At 36.7% G+C, this 21,225-nt stretch overlaps 1 protein-coding gene across 1 annotated transcript; it reads left to right on the top strand.

Annotated features, from left to right (window-relative positions):
• Nucleotides 1-9,865: 9,865 nt before the first annotated feature.
• On the top strand, nt 9,866-18,152 carry LOC148481258 (olfactory receptor 12D1-like). Its single transcript, XM_088453718.1, has 2 exons — nt 9,866-9,929; nt 17,205-18,152. Exon 2 carries the CDS (start codon nt 17,211-17,213, stop codon nt 18,150-18,152), a length of 942 nt encoding a protein of 313 aa, XP_088309844.1. The 5' UTR covers nt 9,866-9,929; nt 17,205-17,210.
• The last annotated feature ends 3,073 nt before the right edge of the window (nt 18,153-21,225 follow it).

Raw genomic sequence — 21,225 nt, 5'->3', positions numbered from 1 at the left:
GTGCTGAATCTGCAGTTAACCACAGGGTGTGATGGCATACCATATCTGTATTGCGCAAGGAACACATCCATTAAGGTGTCAGCCTTAATTATCGTAATTTCATTGCTTTTTGAAGTTTGAGTGGCAGAAAATCAATAGGTTTTGTGAATTTTCAGATCATGTCTAAGCAGCCTTAATGGGACATGTGAAACCGTAAGGTTTTTTGTATATGGAATATATATATATATATATATATATATATATATATTGCATATACATCCATATATATGGCCAGCACTCTCACTTATTCAATAAATACAACTACAGCTGGGGTGCAGATCCTCAGTGTAAACCCCCAGGAAAACACAGATACATAGAAAAAATAAATAGAGTGAGTGAGTGCACTCACCAGGGCTTCTTTAGAAAAAAGGTTGTTTTTCCAGGTGTACTGATCTTGACAAAGGTGCCAAGGTGGACCGAAACGTTGATGATTGAATAAAGCCTTGTGTGTACAACTTTTTTCTAAAGAAGCCCTGGTGAGTGCACTCTATTTATTTTATATATATGTGTGTATATATATATATATATATATAAAATCTCTTTTTAAATTGCCAGTGCGGAATGTGATGGAAATAAATATCTTGAGCCTTATGGTGGTAAAAAAGGAAGGTGGCCTCCAGATGCCATTTTATACAGTACCACCAAACCCCTCTACATGCCTCTTATTTGCCATTAGACTCCACCACATGCTTTTTATATGCTATATGCCTACACGCTCCTACACATACTTCTTACATGCATACAGACTACTCCACATGAAATTTATATGCCATCATACTCCTCCACATGCTTCTTATATGCCTACACACTCCTCTTCTTACATGTCTACAGACTACTCCACATACTTCTTACATGTCTACAGACTACTCCACATACTTCTTACATGTCTACAGACTACTCCAGATACTTCTTACATGTCTACAGACTACTCCAGATACTTCTTACATGCCTACAGATTATTCCACATGCACTTTATATGCCATCAGACTCCTCCACATACTTCTTATATGCCTACAGACTATTCCACATGCCCTTCATATGCCATCAGACTTCTTAGGATGCCTCAACATGCTCCTTATACTATATGATCTGTACATATATGCAGCTTAAATTATAACAACCTAACCTGGTCCTTAAACATTTGTTTGCTGCAATGTTACACCAATAGTGTGCCCCTCTGATGGGTGTGATGCCCAGGTCTGTCCTCCTGCTTGTCCCACCTGTGTGGTGTCTGGCTTCTCCTCCTGCTTTGCTCCTCTGACACACAATGAAAAGACTGTTGCATCATACATTGATGGCTTGTCTTGCAATCAAGTCTTCTTCAGTGTATAAAATTCAGTCACTTATGGGCAACTTGACATACTTCAAGAGCCCCATGTGTAGCCCTCCAACTCAAACATTAAGAATGAAAGACTGTCAAAAATGATCTGATCTTGGTACCCCCAATTCACTCATCCCCAAATTTCCCTGCATAGCCCTCACTTGTGTCAACTCATTCCCCCAATTGCAACAAAATGCCCCAAGATCCATTATGACTCCCACTTGTCATAAAATGACCCCACAAGTTCTCAGGTCCCACGTGAACTAAAAAAAACACATTCCTCTCAGACCTCCCTGAATGCTACTCAGAGTTCCTCACATGCCCTTATATGCTAATTAGGCCACCCAACATGCCACTCAAACCTCCCTGAATGACATTCAGACTTTTACACATACTCCTACACTTCCACACATGCTATTTAGACTTCTCCATATGCCTTAACAAAACTCCCCACATGCCACTCACATATCACTGAAATATCCTAAATGCACAAACCTGTACAACATAAGCCCCCTCTACGTCTGTATAAGCTCCCAATTGGGACAAGTGGGAGGTATGTTATCAGACATTCCTATATGCCACTTCTCCCCAGATGCCCCCCACTCACTAGCAATCCCCACATACCCCAACTCACTGGTACTGGCAATACTCACATACCTGCACTCACTGGCACTCTTGAAATGTCACCACTCACGGGAATTCAACACCTGTCCCTCACTCAAAGAAAAAAAACAAATGATTAATTTCCCAGATGTATAAGAATTAAGAGCGCATTGCATTATCCAATCCAATGTGCTGCTTGCTGTTGCTGTGTGATTTACCTGTAGTGTGTAAAGGAAAACACAGTGACTCCCACTCACACAAACTCTGCTTTATAAGTAAGCAGGAAGTGTCACAGCAGGGCACAGAGCTGGGAGCTGCATTTGGAGGATTGCTGGGCCAGTTAGAAACAGGAACATCCTTATCACACATGGTAGAGGCAGGGCTATGAGTCTAGAAGGTCCACCGAGATAACCCCAGCCAGTTTGTCCCTGTATGGGACAAATAGCCCAGCTGCAGATGACTTATCTGTGCTGAGCTGGGCCAAGATGGAGCACACCCACACACACAGAACACAGTATCTGAGAGCACCCAGCTCCAGTAACTGACAACTTTCCCTAGAGGGACCCCATAAATTGAGAACTAACATGTATTGATGCAAAGCAGCAAAGGGTTGATCCCTATGTTCTCTCATATAAGAGCCAGCTGTGGCCATAGTACTTACCCCAATCCATCTTTGCAATAATGTGTCCAGCCTGTAGATCTCAGGAATACTATTTGGACACATTTGTACAATAAGCAAACAGATAGAGTAAATACAGCTACAACAATATATCAGATTGTGGCAAATTACTATACTAAACCACAAGGCTTAAAACACACTCAATGTGTTTGTGACATATGAATGAAAGGCTGAAGTAATAGCCAAAATCTCATTCACAGACAGAGCTAGCAGTCAGTGAGGAATCGATATGAAATACCGGCAGCAGAGAAAATCCCAACAGCTCCAAAGGTAAGTATTTACTAATGCTACTCTCCCCCCTAACCCTCCTTCAGAGGTGCCTAACCCTAACCTCCCTCCCTAGTGCCTAACCCTAACCCCCCTCTAAGTGCCTAACCCTAATCCCCCCTTCCCTGCAGCCTAAACCTAAGTCTCCCAGGGGGGTGACTAACCCTAAGTCCCCCCGGGAGCCCTAAAACCTAACCCTCCCCCCCCACGCGGCTGTCCACGCCCGGTACCTGGCTTACCTGCATTCGGTTTGCCAGGCATCGAGCTGCCGGCATAGGTCTAATGACAGGTGTCGGGATTTCAACGCCTGTCATTAGTATCTTGCTGGGATTTGACAGTCCGGAAGCCGGCGGTCGGCATTTCAACCATCGGCTTCCTGACTGCATTCCATCAGGGTCTGAGCCCAGGCACCCATCACTAATATAAAACAAATCTAAAAAAAACAGCATCACATATACACTAAATGCATTTAGTGATGCAAAGATATTAATAAGAAAATAGTTAAGATTTGTCTATATATATTCCTTGCAAGTATTCCTTCCTATAATTAGGATGTATAAACACTAATACTATATAATGCTGATGTATTTCTTTCTTTTACTTATGCACAGTGGTACTTTTATGCCAACTTGCTATACCCATTAAAATATAATTAAAGACACATTTCCAGAGGCATTTTAAAGCATGAAGTAAGCATACCTATGGAATACAACTCCACATTATTCCAATCTTATCCCCCTATAAAGTTCCATTAGAAATGTCTTTTAACTATGGACTGTTTCGTACAATTAAATCATGTGGTTCAAGTGTATGACCAGTAATATAGGCAGCTGTCTTTTGGGTATCCGAAGTACCATGTAGTGGGAACACTTTTATATTTTAAATTGAAGATCACTGTTGGTGCACTTAATATCCATGCTCAGAGAGGCCACAAGAACTGATAGTGCCAAGCTTAACAATGATCTGATTAATTTGTGTATACTAATACCATTGATATATTGGTGCATTATTTCTGGGTGCTATCTAGTCATAATAATATACACTATGTAGACAAAAGTTATTGGACACTCCCGTGCAAGTGAAATGCATACCATTGCCCACGAGTTCCAAATGGCCAATAATATGGTGGTTTCGATAAGAACACTTGGTAGGGAGGCCCATGCACTTGCATTTCTACAGAAACAACAAATGTTTTTATCAGGATGACAATGCCACCTGACATGTTTCCAGGGTGACGCTGGACTGGTATAATAATACATTTGTCAATATAGCTTTCATAAAGCACAAGGTTAAGCCAATATGGACACCACAGGTATACTGGTCCTCAAACAATCCCATGTACAATTTGGTTAAACTAGAGGCAAAACTGGTGCCTTTCACTGTAAATAATATGATTGTGTGTGTGAAGGAAAAGGTTATAGCGGAAAGAATAAATTCATATTGACGGTTTGAGATTCCGCCATATTTCAACAGATAACGCTCCACATCTTGTAATCTGTTCACATGTGGTATATTAAAATATGGTGCTTGCATGTCTACTATAAGAACATTATAAATATTATAAATTAATTTACAAAAAATGTTGGCCCATATTAAGGACATACATAGCATCTTTGATGTGAGATCTCATGGAGGAAATGTGACTCTACAAAAAGTGATCAACATACTGGGACAAATTAGACATGAGGGACCCAATTCCTGTGATAATAAGAAATAAAAAATAAAGAAGTCTACTTGGAGATGATACCCATGCAATATTAAGTAAACTTTTCTAGATATTTGAGATTATTTTGATTATTCAAAGTTGGATCCTTTTACAATAATTGATAGAAAGTCAGCCTTACATTTCTCTGCCGGTTATAGCTTCATGCCTTGGAGTTATCTTGCTAATCCTGGTGCCTACTCTGCTCTATTGGTATCCTGTAATCCTGTTTTCTTCAGATCCTATTGTTAGGTATCACCTTAATTAATATTGGAACAATGTTATTTGTCTGCAATCATCTTTAAAGTGATCTGTTGTTATTCAGCTCCTGCCATGATTGTCTACTCACAAGTTGTACTACACTGTCTTATTGTGTTATTCTACTACTCCAGACATAATCCTGTGATCTCCTGTTAATTGTATAAACCTCTACTAGCCTAAGCTTAAGACCTAGTGGCATCTCAGTACTGGTGAGAGTGTTTCTCTCTATGGGAAACAGTTGGCTGTTATAGGCAGAATACCTCTGTAGTGTGATTCTGTAGGTTTTATGCAATTACTCAGGTGTACCATGAAAATGCTTCCCTAATATACAGTATGGATCTAAACCCTGTACTATCGCACCAGCCCCTTTGTTCACAAGTTTAATAATGACTGAATCTTTTAATTCTGTTATAGCTAGTATTACTTGTCTAGGTAAATGACCTATCAATTTAGGTTTGATAAATGCATCATCCTCCATACATAACACCTTGAAGTTTCCAATTGCTAGAACAGATTTGTGTATGACACTAAGATAGGCATGCAATAATCTATGGTTAAGAATAATCACATTATGCAAAATTCATGCCAAGTATCAAATATTTGTCTGCTCAGTCAGATAACCTCTGAGAGTGTATGCAGAATCCAGGGATGATTATAATTTAAAAACCAGTTGGAATGGATGATGAAATCTGACCTAAAACACATCTTTCATCATTTGATGAGCTGATATCATGCATACTTTGTAGTATATATGAATTTCTGATCATCTGTCTGACTGCTCATAGGTCATTTGAAAATGCCACCTTTTTGACAATATTAGGACAGAATCATTTGGAATGGAACAATAAATTACTACTGCATAAACTCAGTATCTGATATTCTCCAGATTGGTAAAGTCGGTCTGATCATGGGTGAAAACATTCAGGTGTATACCTAGCATAAGTTACAGTATTAACACAGAACAGGATATGAAGTGACAACAGACTTGGACCAAATGACCAGATGGGAAGGGAAATAGCAGGCCATGTTCAATGTAGAAAAATATATTTAATCCACTAAAGTTATGGTGATAATTGCACAGTAATATTTAAATCACTTAAATTAAATGGGAGATTTCATATGGAAAAGGACTCAAGTAAATTGGAGAATAAGAAAATGCTGCAAGAGCCAATACAATCCCATATTGTATAGAAAGCAGTACAGGGGCATGAGAAGCAAATATAATTTTGGAAATTTGTGGTGTAATGCAAAGGTCTATAAGAAACACATAGAGATCAGAAATGGGTCACTATTAAAATAAAAGGGAGGGGGGTTAACTGATAATGAACTATTTGACAAACTGGAATTGATTAGGTTGGAATAATGTTCCTTTATGTGACCTAATTTACTGTATATTTACAAAGGGATGCTGTCATAATACTGACCACTGGGATCCCGGGGGTTCAGAATGCAGACACTGGAATCCCAACACTTATCAGAATACCGGTGCCAGCATCCTGACCGATGGGATCCCAAAGGTAAGTACTGGGGTTAGGGAGAGGGTGAACTAGGGTGAGGGTTAGTTTTAGGCTGTGGGGGGAGGGTTAGGTTTAGGCATTAGGGGGAGGTTCAGTTTAGGCTGTGTGGAGGGAGAGTTAGGGGTTAGGTTAGGCTTACTTACCTGGAGGCATCGGGATTGTAACCTGGTCATGATGACGGCATCAGGATTCTGACCACCAAGATCCCGAACACCGGCATCTCATACCAATCCATTTACAACTGTATGCAATGGCAATGCAAAGTTTGTATGACGTGTTTTTGCATTCAGGACTCAACAGATCACAAGGAGGTATCCATTGTGACTGGAGTAATGACATTATCCCTATAAACATTGTGAGCGTAGTTAGCAAGGCCATACTATAACTAAATCTTTGGAGCCATGAAAAAAATTGCCCTTCTAGTCAGACTTTGAGATTTACTGGCAAGGAAGGTAGCAAAGTAATATGCTGATTATGATGATATAATCAAATGTGTGCTAACTATGGTACTGCTCTGACCCTCTAGATGTGATCTCTGAGGCACCATGGTCAACAGTCTAAATTAGTGGTTCACAACCTCAACCGTCAAGTTTTCCCAATAGGTCATGTTTTGAGGTTTTCTGTTTATGGATGCATGTGGGATAATTACTGACCCAGTAACATAGATTAAATCACCTGTGAACAATTAAAGAGATCCAAAAGACATTACCACATTATTGGTCAAATTAATTACTGGGTTGCAGTGATAAATTTTGTCTAAAAAACAACTTACTTACTTTACTGTATATTTACAAAGGGATGCCATCATAATCCCGACAACTGGGATTCCGGTGTTTAGAATGCAGACGCTGGAATCCCAACACTTATCAGAATACCGGTGCCGGCATCCTGACCGACGGTATCCCACAGGTAATTACTGGGGTTAGGGGGAGGGTTAGGTTTAGAGGTTAAGGTTAGGCACTAGGGTGAGGGTTAGGTTTAGGCACTAGGGGGGAGATCAGGTTTAGGCTGTGGGGAGAGAGGGTTAGGATTAGAGGTAGGGTTATGGGTTAGGTTAGGCTTACCCGGAGGTGTCGGTATTGTAACCTATTCGTGATGGCATAATCGTGTTTCTGACCGCCGGGATCCCGAGCACCGGCATCTCATACCAATCCCATTTACAAATGTATGCAGTGGCAATGTAAAGTTTGTATGACGTGTTTTTGCACTCAGGACTAAACAGATCACAAGGAGGTATCCATTGTGACTAGAGTAATGACATTATCCCTATAAACATTGTGAGGGTAGTTAGCAAGGCCATACTATAACTAAATCTTTGGAGCCATAAAAAAATGTGTCCTTCTAGTCAGACTTTGAGATTTACTGGCAAGGAAGCTAGCAAAGTAATATGCTGACTATGATGATATAATCAAATGTGTGTTAACTACTATACTGCTCTGACCCTCTAGATGTGATGTTTGGGGCACCATTGTCAACAGTCTAAATTAGTGGTTCACAACCTCAACCCTCAAGTTTTCCCAACAGGTGATGTTTTGAGGTTTTCTGTTTATGGATGCATGTGGGATAATTACTGACCCAGTAACATAGATTAACTCACTTGTGCACAATTAAAGAGATCCACAAGACATTACCACATTATTAGTCAAATTAATTACTGGGTTGTATATGATTTGTAATCAATGATGTTGCAGTGTTAAATTTTGTCTAACACAACAGCTTGTGGAAAAATATTTTCCTTATTAAGATTTTACTTACTAATAAAATATATATTTATATATCATTATGTACTGTATAAACCAATCCAACTAACTTTAGGAAAGAAGCAGTCTCCTCCTAAATATGAGCGGTAAAGAACAAATAAAAAATTACTCCGAATTTAATTAGTTTTTAGGTCCCAATTAAGAAATGGACGTGGTCTTTGTTGCTGTGCTGCACAGGACACAATCCCCCCCAGGTAAGCACCAGAGGTGACAACGAAGGATTGAGTGAGGCATCAAGGTACTTGAAGGCAGGAGGCTGAGGTATAGTAAAACTAGATGGGTCAAGAGAGACATCAGGCAATGAGTGGTCTAAATATGGTCTAGGGTCAGAGCAGGAGATATTGTAGACTGTAGATGTGTGTTTTGTCTGAACTCTTTGGAATTAATATCACTGACATACTTTGGGTGGGAGGGATCAGAGTTTATGTCAAATGTCATTAACTTTCTAAGTTCATTGCAAGAGATGTGTCATGCCTTGGAGAGAGATAAGGTGTAGAAGATGCCAAAAGCAACCAATCATTATCTAATTCTGGTTACACACTGACAGATACATTGGCTGATCAATTGATCGGCCAATATATCTGCTGCCCGTCAGCCAGTGTGTACCCGCAATATGTTGTTGAACATCGGCGTACACCGACATATCGCATTGGCTGTGCTGCACAGCTGATGGACAGCTATATCTACAGACATATCTGTTCATTGGAAAGTGTGTACGGGTGGTCTGCAGACCGCCCTTATACACACAGAGGCAGCCGCGAGGAGGGTGCAGGGCATGCTCCCGACACGCCCACCGGCCGACAGGACCCGAGGGCACAAGCAGATGATGGCCGTTCAGTGTGTATGAATGACCATCATCTGCAGATATATCTGTCAGGTGTGTCAGTTATCTAGCACAATCTGAAATGACTGTTATAAGCTGATAAATTACTTTGGGAAACTTCTCAACTTTATATCTCTCCAAGGCTTGATACATCTTCCCTATTTTCTGTTTTTATAATTGTTGAAGTAAAAAAATGTAAATAATAGCTAAGGAAATGGGATAGTATACATTTGAAATTGTGAATATGGATAAATAATTAAAAAAGGGGATATATAAAATCAAAATATAGTATAAATTAATCAATTAAGAAAGAATATAGGTAGATTTTCTAAGCAGTGGCCAATGGCAATTAATATTATTGTCATTTTAAATTTCGGAGATAAACTCATTGAGAATTTTGCAAGCTGCCGCAAAGTAAATCTAGGCCATAGTATTGAAAACAAAATAGAAAAAAAAAGACATAAATAAATAGAATAGAGAGAAATCATTGTTAGGCCTCATTCTAGCCATGGCTATAATGGGTTCATGACCTAATCCCAATTCATTGCTTGGGTCTTAGCCTTTTTTCAGAAAATATTTTTAGCTATACATAAACAATTTGGCATAAACATTTTATTTAATCAGACAAATGTAAATTATTTATATGCTTAAAATCTATAAGAAAACAAATTAGCAGGCAAATGTTACCTTACTAATATGCCCTCAGCAGAGTTTATTAGTTTTTGAGGTCTCTCTGCACAAGAGTATAGTACCTGGAGAATTCTCAAGAAACACCTATTGTATGTGGGCTTGCCGAGCCTTTAGGGTGTTGATTCCTTTGTGTGTTTCAATAATTTTCCATATATTGGTAGCTACTGAGAACATACTTCTTTGTGCTTATGGAAGCCCAAAACGTCAGTTTATACCCATGAACCAGTGTACAGTTGATGCATCTCTCCTCTTTGAACATACCTCTTTGTGAGTATTTTTCTGACTAAAAACCATACTGTTTTCTTAATAACTATTATCTTATATTATCTAATTATATCAGTTCCCCAAAATATTTAATAATCTCTCCATTAATCTTGTCCATTTCCAAACTGAATTAGTAAACTGTACATTTCTGTCTAATATACATTACTAGAACCTTATTGATTTACAAACAAAGAAAACAGTCGAAATACACAATGTGGCCTTATTTAAAGAAAGGAACAAATTCAGATAAAGGAGAGGAAATTAGCACCTTTACAAACCATGCTGTGATGCAAGATGTGCAAATGGATTCTTTTCTTTAATGCAGGAAGTACTGTACTGGCTACTTTAGCATATAGCACACAAATACTGAGCAGCTTCATTTTGAAACATAGATTTAGAGTTCAGCTAGAATGCACACCCATCACAACATTAAGGGGTATTTTTACTAATGTGAAGGTTTTCAGAAGTGGAGTTGTTGACAGAAGTAACCAATCAGATCCTACTTGTTTATCTAGCACCTTCTAGATGATAATAGCTAGAATCTAATTGGTTGCTATGGGTAACAACTCCACTTCTAAAACCTTCACTTTAGTAAATATACCCCTAAATTTGTCCACATAATTTAAATTTGCTGCCCCCGCAATGCAACATGATTTTGCCAAGGTGAAATCTATCTGATTTCTAAGTATGTTTACTAAATGGCTGCTGATTGTCAGCTACTATACCTGCAGTATTTAAATTGACAATAATATTATATGATAAACAAAGTGTGTTTTGAATGTAATGTTATTGAAGGTTAAAATACTGCAAGCAAAACTGCTGACAATCAGGGGCATTTCAAAATATATTCAATTTAGTTAATATACAAATAAGAAATATACTGGATTTTCATATACTGTAATTCTAATAAGAGATAATTAAAATGTTTCTGCTGCTGTGAGTAGAGCTGATAATATTTGAAATATTATCCTGCTAATTTAAATAAAAAAATATATTTGGAAATAATTTCAGAATTTTTTTAGGTCATCAGAAAGTGACAAATAAAATATTATATTCTGAAATAATGAAAAATGCAATAAAACCACTGTGGTTGTACTACATATACAGTTGTATTCTTGATTAGCAAAAATAAAAAATTATGAACATGTGTAATGTATTTATGAAAACTTTGGGAGTTTTTGAATAATTCACGCATTTGCAAATGCAAATAAACTTTTTTTTAAAATGTATCTATATTATGAAATATACATTTTATTCATGTTGTCTTGAAGTTTTCACTTATTGGTTAATTTGCATCTTTTCATTCTACAATAGTATGCTCATGATGAGATGTGTTGTTAGTAGAAAAACAGCTATTACTTCTCAGGGGAGTTAGTAAAACCATAATGAATTAATGTATTCATTGTTAACTACAAACAAACATTGCAACAGAGAGTTAAATTATACAAACAGTAAATTGCCAAAAAATAGTCAACATTTGTAAAATCATTAGTTAAAATAATAATACTGTGTGTAAGATAACATGACAGGAAATACATTTAAACAAAAATATGCTCATGTTCTTGAAAATTAACTTAATGTCATTGCATCACTGAATAACAATTAGATGCTATTAGAGTGTAGGAAATGTTGTACTTCATGGACTTGTGTCCATTTAAATTATATTTCAAGAGTATGTTTTTATAGAGGCAGAGTATATTACTGTATTTATTAGTAAATGTTGCTGTCAGCTGCACCCCAAAATAATTTATGTGGAAAAATTATTTTTTTTCTGGTGTCAAAAAACATTTCAAATCTTTTATAATTCTATTTAAATCCAATTTCAAGAGTGTGTGTTTTAGAAAGGCAGAATATATTACTATATTTATATAATATACTTACTGGGTGTGGCCATGTCCCCGTCAACTGTATGCCAAAATAATTAAAGTGGATAAAAGAAAAAAAAACGGTGCCAAAAACATTTTAAGTCTTTTATAATTCAATTGAAATCATATTTCATTATTGGGTGTTTTGTAAAGGCTACATATATTACTGTACTTACAGTCATGGCACCCCAAAAATAATAAAAGTGGAAATATATTCTTGTGTCAAAAAAATTTATTACATCTTTTGTAATTCTATCTAAATCATATATCGAGAGTATGTGTATTAGAGAGACAGTATTTATTACTGTACTAACTGGGTGTGGTAGAATGCAGTTTATGTATGTAATTGATACAGTATATGTCTGTGGTAAACTGTTTTTTATAAACAGGATTGAATCCTGTGACAATGTACTGGGAACACTAGTGATTCCCTTACCAGTAAGAGTGATACATGTAACAATTAGAAAGAGTTACAATGTTTCAGCGAATGTGATAACCAAGCTGAAACTATGTGTCTGTTACATGCTTTTGTGATATGATATAAATAAGGCTCGCTCTGTCAGCCTATATGATTCATTGTTGGACTGAAGGGTATTGCATTCAAATGTATACTAATGATCTCCGTTTTAGAGCTTAATACGAAATTGATTATATGTGGGTGTATTTATAACTGAACTTAAATTTGCTGTTGCTTGAATGACCTACCTATATACTTGATGATTAGTAGGAGTGGCATAATTAGGAAGCCACAATTTTTATGAGATAAACTAAACTCACGAAAAGTGGTATTTCCGGATCATGTGTTTTTGATACAATATTTGGCTTTGTATACCCCAAGTATAATTATTAATATAGTTTTTCCAAAAATTGTGGCTCATTTATTTTAACTAATATTCTAATAAAGGTTATATTTTTGCTGAATCATACAAACCAATAAGAGTGCCCCATAAAAAAGAGTCTGCTTTCTCTCCTTTTTGTATAAATCTTGTGTATTCTGACACCACCAACATTTGTGATTTAATAGAGGTTTTCTGTACATGGAATACTTTTAGTTGGTGTTCCTGTAACAAGTATTTTCGTGCCTATCATAGGCTTATCCGTATAGCCCGAGTCTTTCTTTAAATAGCACTTCTAGTGCGGATTCAATTTTTTGTTGCTGTGAGGAGTAGTGTATCTGTCAACATATAAATAACCACACAATAAGACAAAACACCAAAAAATGTGCAAGTGTACAGTACATACAAAAAAAATGCCTAAAAAGGATTGAAAGCATACATGTTAATATTACCTAATATTTCCCAATGCTTATGAATATTTTTTTCAAACTGTTTATATTGATTAATACAATTTGTAATTATTACCCATTGAATATCATTTGTAGAATTTTCTCATCTATTTTTGCTTTGAATTAATCTCTATTTAAACAGTCCACTTTTTGTTTGGCAATTTCTAATACATCTGATTTGTATTCTACTGTATGTCAAAATATTTCCAAATCTTGTCTCTTCTCTCTCCAAATAATAACATGTTGCCAATAAATTGATACCAGCAAACCAGTTATACCCCCAGCTTACCCTGGAGCAATATACTGTTGAGCTCCTTCTCTGCTTTGTCCAAACTAAAAAATATAGCCTACAAAACCATATTTGTTCAGATATAGTGTAATAGCTACTCACATCAGGTGAACTAAGGAAAAATGTTTTATCCCATTTTATATCTTGTAATTTTAATCAGAAATCTCCATTATATTATGTAATAAAATATATATTTTTAATAACCAATGTTTGCAGATGGATTTCTATAAAGGCCAATATATTACTGGTTATACTATTAATGCAAGCAATGATTGACTTTCTGGGGGGTTATATATTTTGAGAAAAATACAAATTACTGGTGTTAATGGTTCTTTTATTTATATAAATTCATATTCTTGTTTTTGTTATTGTATTTTAATTTAATGCTATAGGGTGATATGTATCAAGTATTGGAGAAGTTGCCCAAACCAACCATTAATTTTCAAATGGTTATTTATCTGCGGCAGCACCGTCAAAAGCTGGCCATCCACTATACAATTTTCTGTCAGATATCTGTCCAATCTGGCTGGTTGGAATGAAAACTTGGTAATGTATGGGAGCAAATGACAGTCAGTCATATCATTTTAAACACTGAAAAACGGACTAAAAAATATTTAAAATTGGTTAAATTTGTGTGTTTTTTAACCAATTTGTCTGAACAACCATTTTTGGCTATTTTTCAGTGTTTGTGAGCAAATAGACGATTGTAATTTGCTCCCATACATTACCAGGTTTTAATTAAAACCAGCCAGATTGGACAGATATCTGACAGAAAATTGTCTAGTGGATGGCCAGCTTAAGTCTCTAAGGCTTGATACATCTCTCCTTTAGTAATAAAATGGTTAAATTTATATTGTCAGTTGATTCTCCCAGTTTCATTATTATCTAATTTTTAACATTTTGACAAAAAAATGGGTATTTTTAATTTAGTGACAGTGATGTTATAGAAGCACTCTTACTCTTTCCACATTATAGATTTAAGTATTTAAGGAACATGTAGAGGGGTCGGGTATATACTGTACATTTAGAACTGGTTAACTAGAATTTAGCTGGTAACTGATAGCAAAAGGTTTCATACTCTGACTGTTCCAAGTACAAAGTTGGCTACAATGGAGTCAGTTACAGATGTCAGTTTTTATTTCAAAGTGACAACCTTTTTAAGAGACTAAAATGTAGTATTCTCTAATTGGAACTAGAGATGTGCAGTTCAGTTCTCCAGAAAACCGAATCCACCCGAATTTCATGAATCCGGGTAAATCTGAGTCACAGTTCTAATCTCCTGAGGAGATCCAGGTAAATCCAGGTCGCGGTTCTGATCTTTTTGCGGTTTGGAGTTCGGATTTTAAATCCAAATTTCGGGTTTTGGATTGCAAAAATTACATGATTTTAGCTGTTTTTAAAACTTTTTATCTATTTTTTATTTAAAAAATCCAGATCCAAAACCAAAACACTTGAGGGTGGTTTGCAAAAACCAAATCCAGATCCAAAATCTTGAAGGAGATACAGATCCAAAATGAAAACCAAAACACGGGGGCGGCGCACATCCCTAATTGGAACAAATAGGTCCCATCCACCACCAGAATAATGGTATATTTATTATTAATTGACTTGCCTATAAAATAAGTTACTTTTCCATACAGTTTCCTGGGCTGTGATTCCTAACTTTGATTGTTATATGCCCTGATATCAGCCTACTCTCAGCTTCACTGCCCCCTGCTCCTGAGCTTTTGCTCATTTTGTATTTTGACTTGTCTTGTGATCTGGTACTTTTCTTGTTACTTAGTTCAGCATGATCAACCAGAAGATCTCATATGCGACCCATGGGAGAGCACAATCCTTCGTACACACTAAACAATCTAAATGATTTGTCATTCCAATATGACAAATCATTAAGATATTGTTTAGGTGTGTACCCAGCCTAAGGAGAGGTCTACTAAAAGTTGATAAATAAAAAATTGTTAGAAACTCCCAACACTCTAATTTATGTAGCAGCAATTTATTTTTGTATTCAAAAATTTTAATTTACTAGTGATATTTAATTTTTTTTTTAATGCGCCCATTTTTTAATACATGTTCTACTTTCATAAACTCCATTATTAGTCAGGCTAGATCTATGATACTTTGTCATATGAACAAAATGCAAGAGTTGATGAGTGTATTTCATGTAAGCATGTATTTATTATTGTGTTTCCATGTGCCAACTGATTGAATATGGATTTAGGAGTTAATTTATTTGTTAACCATGTCTGCTTTTGCTGAATATTGAAAGCTCCAACTATAATTATATTAATTAAATAGCTGTAAGATTTCAATATTGAGCAAAATGACAAATAAAGTGACCACTTAACCACTTACCTGGAACTAACTCATGGGATGCAGCTGCAGTCAGCTGTGCTTCAGCTGACATGGTGACATCGCCATACCTCCCAACATGACCCTCTGCAGGAGGGACACAATGCTCTGGTCCTGGACTTCCCTGGTAAGAGTTGGGGCTGCAGCGCAGTTCAAAATTCAAATAGGGGAGTCACACCAACTGTCATTTCACACGCTGCCAAACATCACTGGCTGGGACTCACTGGCAGTTGCTGTGACTCCCCTATTTGACTTTTGGACAGTACTGCAGCCCCACCTCTGGAGCCACCACCAATCATAAATTACCAAAGAAGTCCAGGACCAGAGCATTGTGTGCCTCCTGGAGAGGGTCATGTTGGAAGGTATGCATCCCATGCGTCAATGTAGTTCAGCTGCATCCCCCACCTGTAATTAAGGAAATTCTTTCTACACATGTGCAGAATGGATGTCCTTTTCCTGCCCCGGCCCCCTGGGAGTGACAATGTATTCTGTGACCACTGACATCACTTCCAAAATAACACTGCAGAATGTTGTCTGAGCACATGCGCTTAAACCAAAAGTGCTCCCTTCCAAACACAAATATGCTGATAACTGCATGTGTAGAGATTAGCTGCAGCAGGGGGGCCTGATGATCAGTTCTCCTGCTCCACACTCTGCAACAAGGAGATGGGGCAGGGCTATGCAACAGGGGGAGGAAGATAAATGGGGGGGTCATCTTTTGGCACTGGGGAGTAGGAAAGGATTATGCACCAAAAAAAGATTTTTTGGCCAGGGGGTATATATTAAAAATATACAATTACATATACATTGACTTATGGGGAGGGGGTGCACTAATACAATGTTCATTCCCAAAATCAAACTACTAATTAAATATTTTATTGAGTAATCTTTTCTACTGTAAATTTATTGCTAAATAATCTGGAATTTCAATGATTAAAGATTTGTTGATTAAGGTATTGATTTGTAAATAACTAAATAAAAACATCATCACTATTTTTGCAAATCAACCTTTAGTAGATGACCTATGTCTCTTTGGAGGGTGTACAGTATATAAAATTTAAGAAAGCGCTAATTATGTGATATTATTAATAAACATATGAATGAAAATATGTTAAAAAAAAGTATAATTAAAAAATATCTAAAAATATGTCTCTTTGCAGGGTGCTTTGGTGAGAAAAAATGTATAGCCCTTGGCATCCATACCCCTAAGGGAGCTAATGCCAAACACCAAGGTCACAGGGGGTCCACTACTTCATGTAGAGCCTCACAGGCACATTTGCATAATGTCTATTGATTTATACCCTTGCATATTTCAAATTTCTTAAATTAACTAGATTGTTTTATAGTTGGTCTTCTATTTCTCTCCTGTTTCTTTGAGGTAGGTCAAGCCACAACATCCTACCCTTAACTTCCTTGCGGATGTTTTAAAAAGTTTAGATTCTTTAGATTTTGACTTCTTATTGACTCTTTTATATTCTTATTTTCAGAGATAAATGGAAGAGACAAATAAAACATCTGTGACAGAGTTCATACTTCTGGGAGTCACCAACCACCCTCATCTACAGATAATTCTCTTCATCACATTTCTTATGTTCTACCTATTTAGCTTTGTTGGTAACCTAAGCATTGTGGTCGTGGTTGTTATTGATCATGGGCTTCATACTCCTATGTACTTTTTTTTGGGCAATCTCTCCTTCTTGGACTTTTTCTACGCAACTACAACAGTCCCAAAAATGTTGTCTGGCTTGCTTATGGAAAACAAAAAGATATCATTTCAGGCCTGCATAGCACAACTACATATTTTTCACTTCTTGGGCAGCACTGAAGCCATGCTTCTTACCTCAATGTCTTATGACAGATATGTTGCCATTTGTAACCCATTAAGATACCATGTTCTCATGGGAAGGACGGTTTATATTCAGTTGGCATTCCTTTCCTGGTTTATTGGATTCTTGTACTCATTGTCTCACACCATTCTGACTTCCAGGTTGCCGTTCTGCAATACGAACAAAGTCACTCATTTCTATTGTGACATTAAACCTCTTCTAAAGTTGGCCTGCACGGACACACATGTCAATGAAAGCTTAGTGAACATCCTCACTGGATCTGTAGCTCTTGGCACATTTGTTTTAATAGTGATTTCATACGCCTTTATTGCAAGCCATCTCCAGAACATCCGTTCTGACCAAGGCAGGAATAAAGCCATCTCCACTTGCACTTCGCACCTGACTGTTGTCCTTATATATTATGGAACTGCCTTCTGCACGTACTTGAGACCAGCTACTAAGGATGCACTGGAGCAGGATAGAATAACTGCCATCTTGTTTACAGTTATTACGCCGGCCTTAAATCCTATGATTTATGCACTGCGCAACAAGGAAGTGAAGAGATCTCTTAGGAAAATGTTCTTAGAATATCAACATTTCAAAATATAATACTAGCACAAATATAGTGGTGCAATTTGTAATGAGAATAAATCTGGCCATGCTTTATATACAGTAGCAGCTAAAGCTGGATAAGCTAAGTGTGTGTTATTTAAAAAAATTAATTTATAGATACTTGGGGAAGATGCACTAAGCTTTTGAGTTTGATAAAGTACCAACCAACCAGCTCCTAACTGTCATTTTGCAAACACAGCCTGTAAAGTGACAGTTAGGAGCTGATTGGTTGGTACTTTATCACTCTCCAAGTCTTAGTGCTTATACACTATGTTAATCACATATTTCAATCACATCTTTTATTTTAGTATGAACCATCAAAACTATAAAGTTCAGGCTGAGACCAAAGGAGGAAGTAGTAGTAAGCGGTACAGTTAGGGGGGCTTCCCCATTAGAGAGCTATGTTGACTCTGTAATACTCTTCAGATATAGCAAAACATAACACACCTCAATGCTGAGTTGTATATGCAGAAAAAATGACACTTAGAAATGACTCACCCAGAAAGGCGGATTTATATGCATATCCTCAGTCAGACATGTGTCCCGCTCTGTAGCCGTAGCAAATGCACTAGGTTTACATAAGACATGCATCAGATATATTTACTACTAAATCAATCGAGTAGGTATCATGTAAACTACACTGGTGTGATAATGTAGTTTGTAACAAGTGGAGTATTTATCATGGGTGCAGGTTGTGTAGTGCAGATGGAACCATGGACTGTGCACCACACACCCTGTACTGATCAGTTTGCCACTGTTGCTGCCAGTGTTTTGATCCCTCTTTCCTAAACTCATCTGGCAGCTCCATCTTTCAAGTGAAATATTCGTAAAGATGGCTCCAAAAAGGAGCAGCATAGACACTTGCACTGTGCACTTAAAATACTCCTTTGTGCTGTGCATGCTGTATGTGTAAAGACTGCTTGCATTTAAGAAAGGACTACTTACTGTTAATCATATTCTCCATGAATACATTAATGTGTGGGTTCATTTTTAACAGTTTCGATAAGAACACTTGGTAGGGAGGCCCATGCACTTGCAGTTCTATGGAAACAACAAATGTTTTATCAGGATGACAATGCCACCTGACATGTTTCCAAGGTGATGCTGGACTGGTTTAACAATACATTTGTCAATATAGCTTTCATAAAGCACAAGGTTTAGCCAATATGGACACCACAGGTGTACTGATCCTCAAACAGTCCCATGTACAATTTGGTTAAACTAGAGGCAAAACTGGTGCCTTTCATTGTAAATAATATGATTGTGTGTGTGAAGGAAAAGGTTATAGTGGAAAGAATAAATTAATATTGACGGTTTGAGAGTCCACCATATTTCAACAGATGACGCTCCACATCTTGTAATCTGTTCACATGTGGTATATTAAAATATGGAGCTTGCATGTCTACTATAAGAACATTATAGACATAAATTGATTTACAATCAAAATTTTGACCCATATTAAGGACATACATAGCATCTTTGATGTGAGATCTCATGGAGGAAAAGTGACTCCACAAAAAGTGATCAACATACTGGGACAAATTAGACATGAGGGACCCAATCCCTGTGATAATAAAAAATCAAAAATAAGAAGTCTCCTTGGAGATGACACCCACACAATATTAAGTAAACTTTAGTTAATATTTGAGATTATTTAGATTATTCAAAGTTGGATCTTTTTACAATAATTGACAGAAAGTCATCTTTACATTTCTCTGCCGATTATAGCTTCATGCATTGGAGTTATCTCGCTGATCCTGGTGCCTACTCTGCTCTGTTGGTATCCTGTAATGCTGCTTCCTTCAGCACCTATTGTTAGGTATCACCTTAATTAATATTGGAACAATGTTAATTGTCTGCAATCATCTTTAAAGTGATCTGTTGTTATTCAGCTCCTGCCATTATTGTCTACTCACAAGTTATCCTACACAGTGTTATTGTGGTATTCTACTACTCCAGCCATAATCCTGTAATCACCTGTTAATTGTATAAACCTCTACTATCCCGAGTTTACGACCTGGTGGCATCTCAGTACTTGTGAGAGTGTTTCTCTCTTTGGGAAAAAAAATAACAATAGGAGGCGCTGCTCAAATATATAGATAATTTATTAATAGTTCTCAACATTAATAAGACCCATATATATTCATCAACTGGTGTCTTTCCTATTAATTTACCAAATGGTCATATAATAGACATGCATGCACACAATTAACACAAAATTAATTTTAACATTATTTAAAACCAATACATTTAATATATATCGCTAAGCCGCATTAGCCACAATAGCCACAATTCCTTGATATTAATAATTAGAATCCAATATATATTGGCCACTCAATTTTTAATTGATCATAACCTTCTGCAATCAATACCTCTGAAGACAGTGTATCACCTAGTATACTACTCAATTAGTAGTTGCTTATAATCCTTTGCTGCCAATAATGGCCTCTCCAATTAGTATTAATTAGTAGTCTCAGTCACATCCAATATAGTTAGTAGGATCCAATGTTAGTAACTAAGCATGCTTATTACTTATCATTTTTCATAATTACCACATATGGCTTATCTCACGGTTTTTTTCTGTGATCCTCCTTAGTAATTATCCACTATCCAGATTTATAGAGTGTATCGAGCCAATATTTGATCAGCCTCCTCTCAGCCTGCTGCCAGAGTCTCCACAGTACAGACTGGGGAATTGATTTTAAATAATTCACACCTGTTTTGGAGAGTAATCTCTCACTTTGCTCAGTAGCCCACAGAATGACTACAATAGCCTTTTGTATTGTTTCCACTGCACAGTCTAATGGAATGAACTCCACTTCTTGGGAGCAGATTTCTCACTCCTCCTCAGCGTGGATCTTACGATTATAAGCAACTATTAATTGAGTAGTATACTAGGTGATACACTGTCTTCAGAGGTATTGATTGCAGAAGGTTATGACCAATTAAAAATTGAGTGGCCAATATATATTGGATTCTAATTATTAATATCAAGGAATTGTGGCTATTGTGGCTTAGCGATATATATTAAATGTATTGGTTTTAAATAAAATGAAAATTAATTTTGTGT

Source organism: Taudactylus pleione, unplaced genomic scaffold (genome assembly GCF_031769625.1).
Source record: "Taudactylus pleione unplaced genomic scaffold, aTauple2 ptg000587l, whole genome shotgun sequence".
NCBI lineage: Eukaryota > Metazoa > Chordata > Amphibia > Anura > Myobatrachidae > Taudactylus > Taudactylus pleione.
The sequence above is the reverse complement of the archived record's forward strand: the minus strand, read 5'-3'. Positions and strand labels throughout refer to the sequence as shown.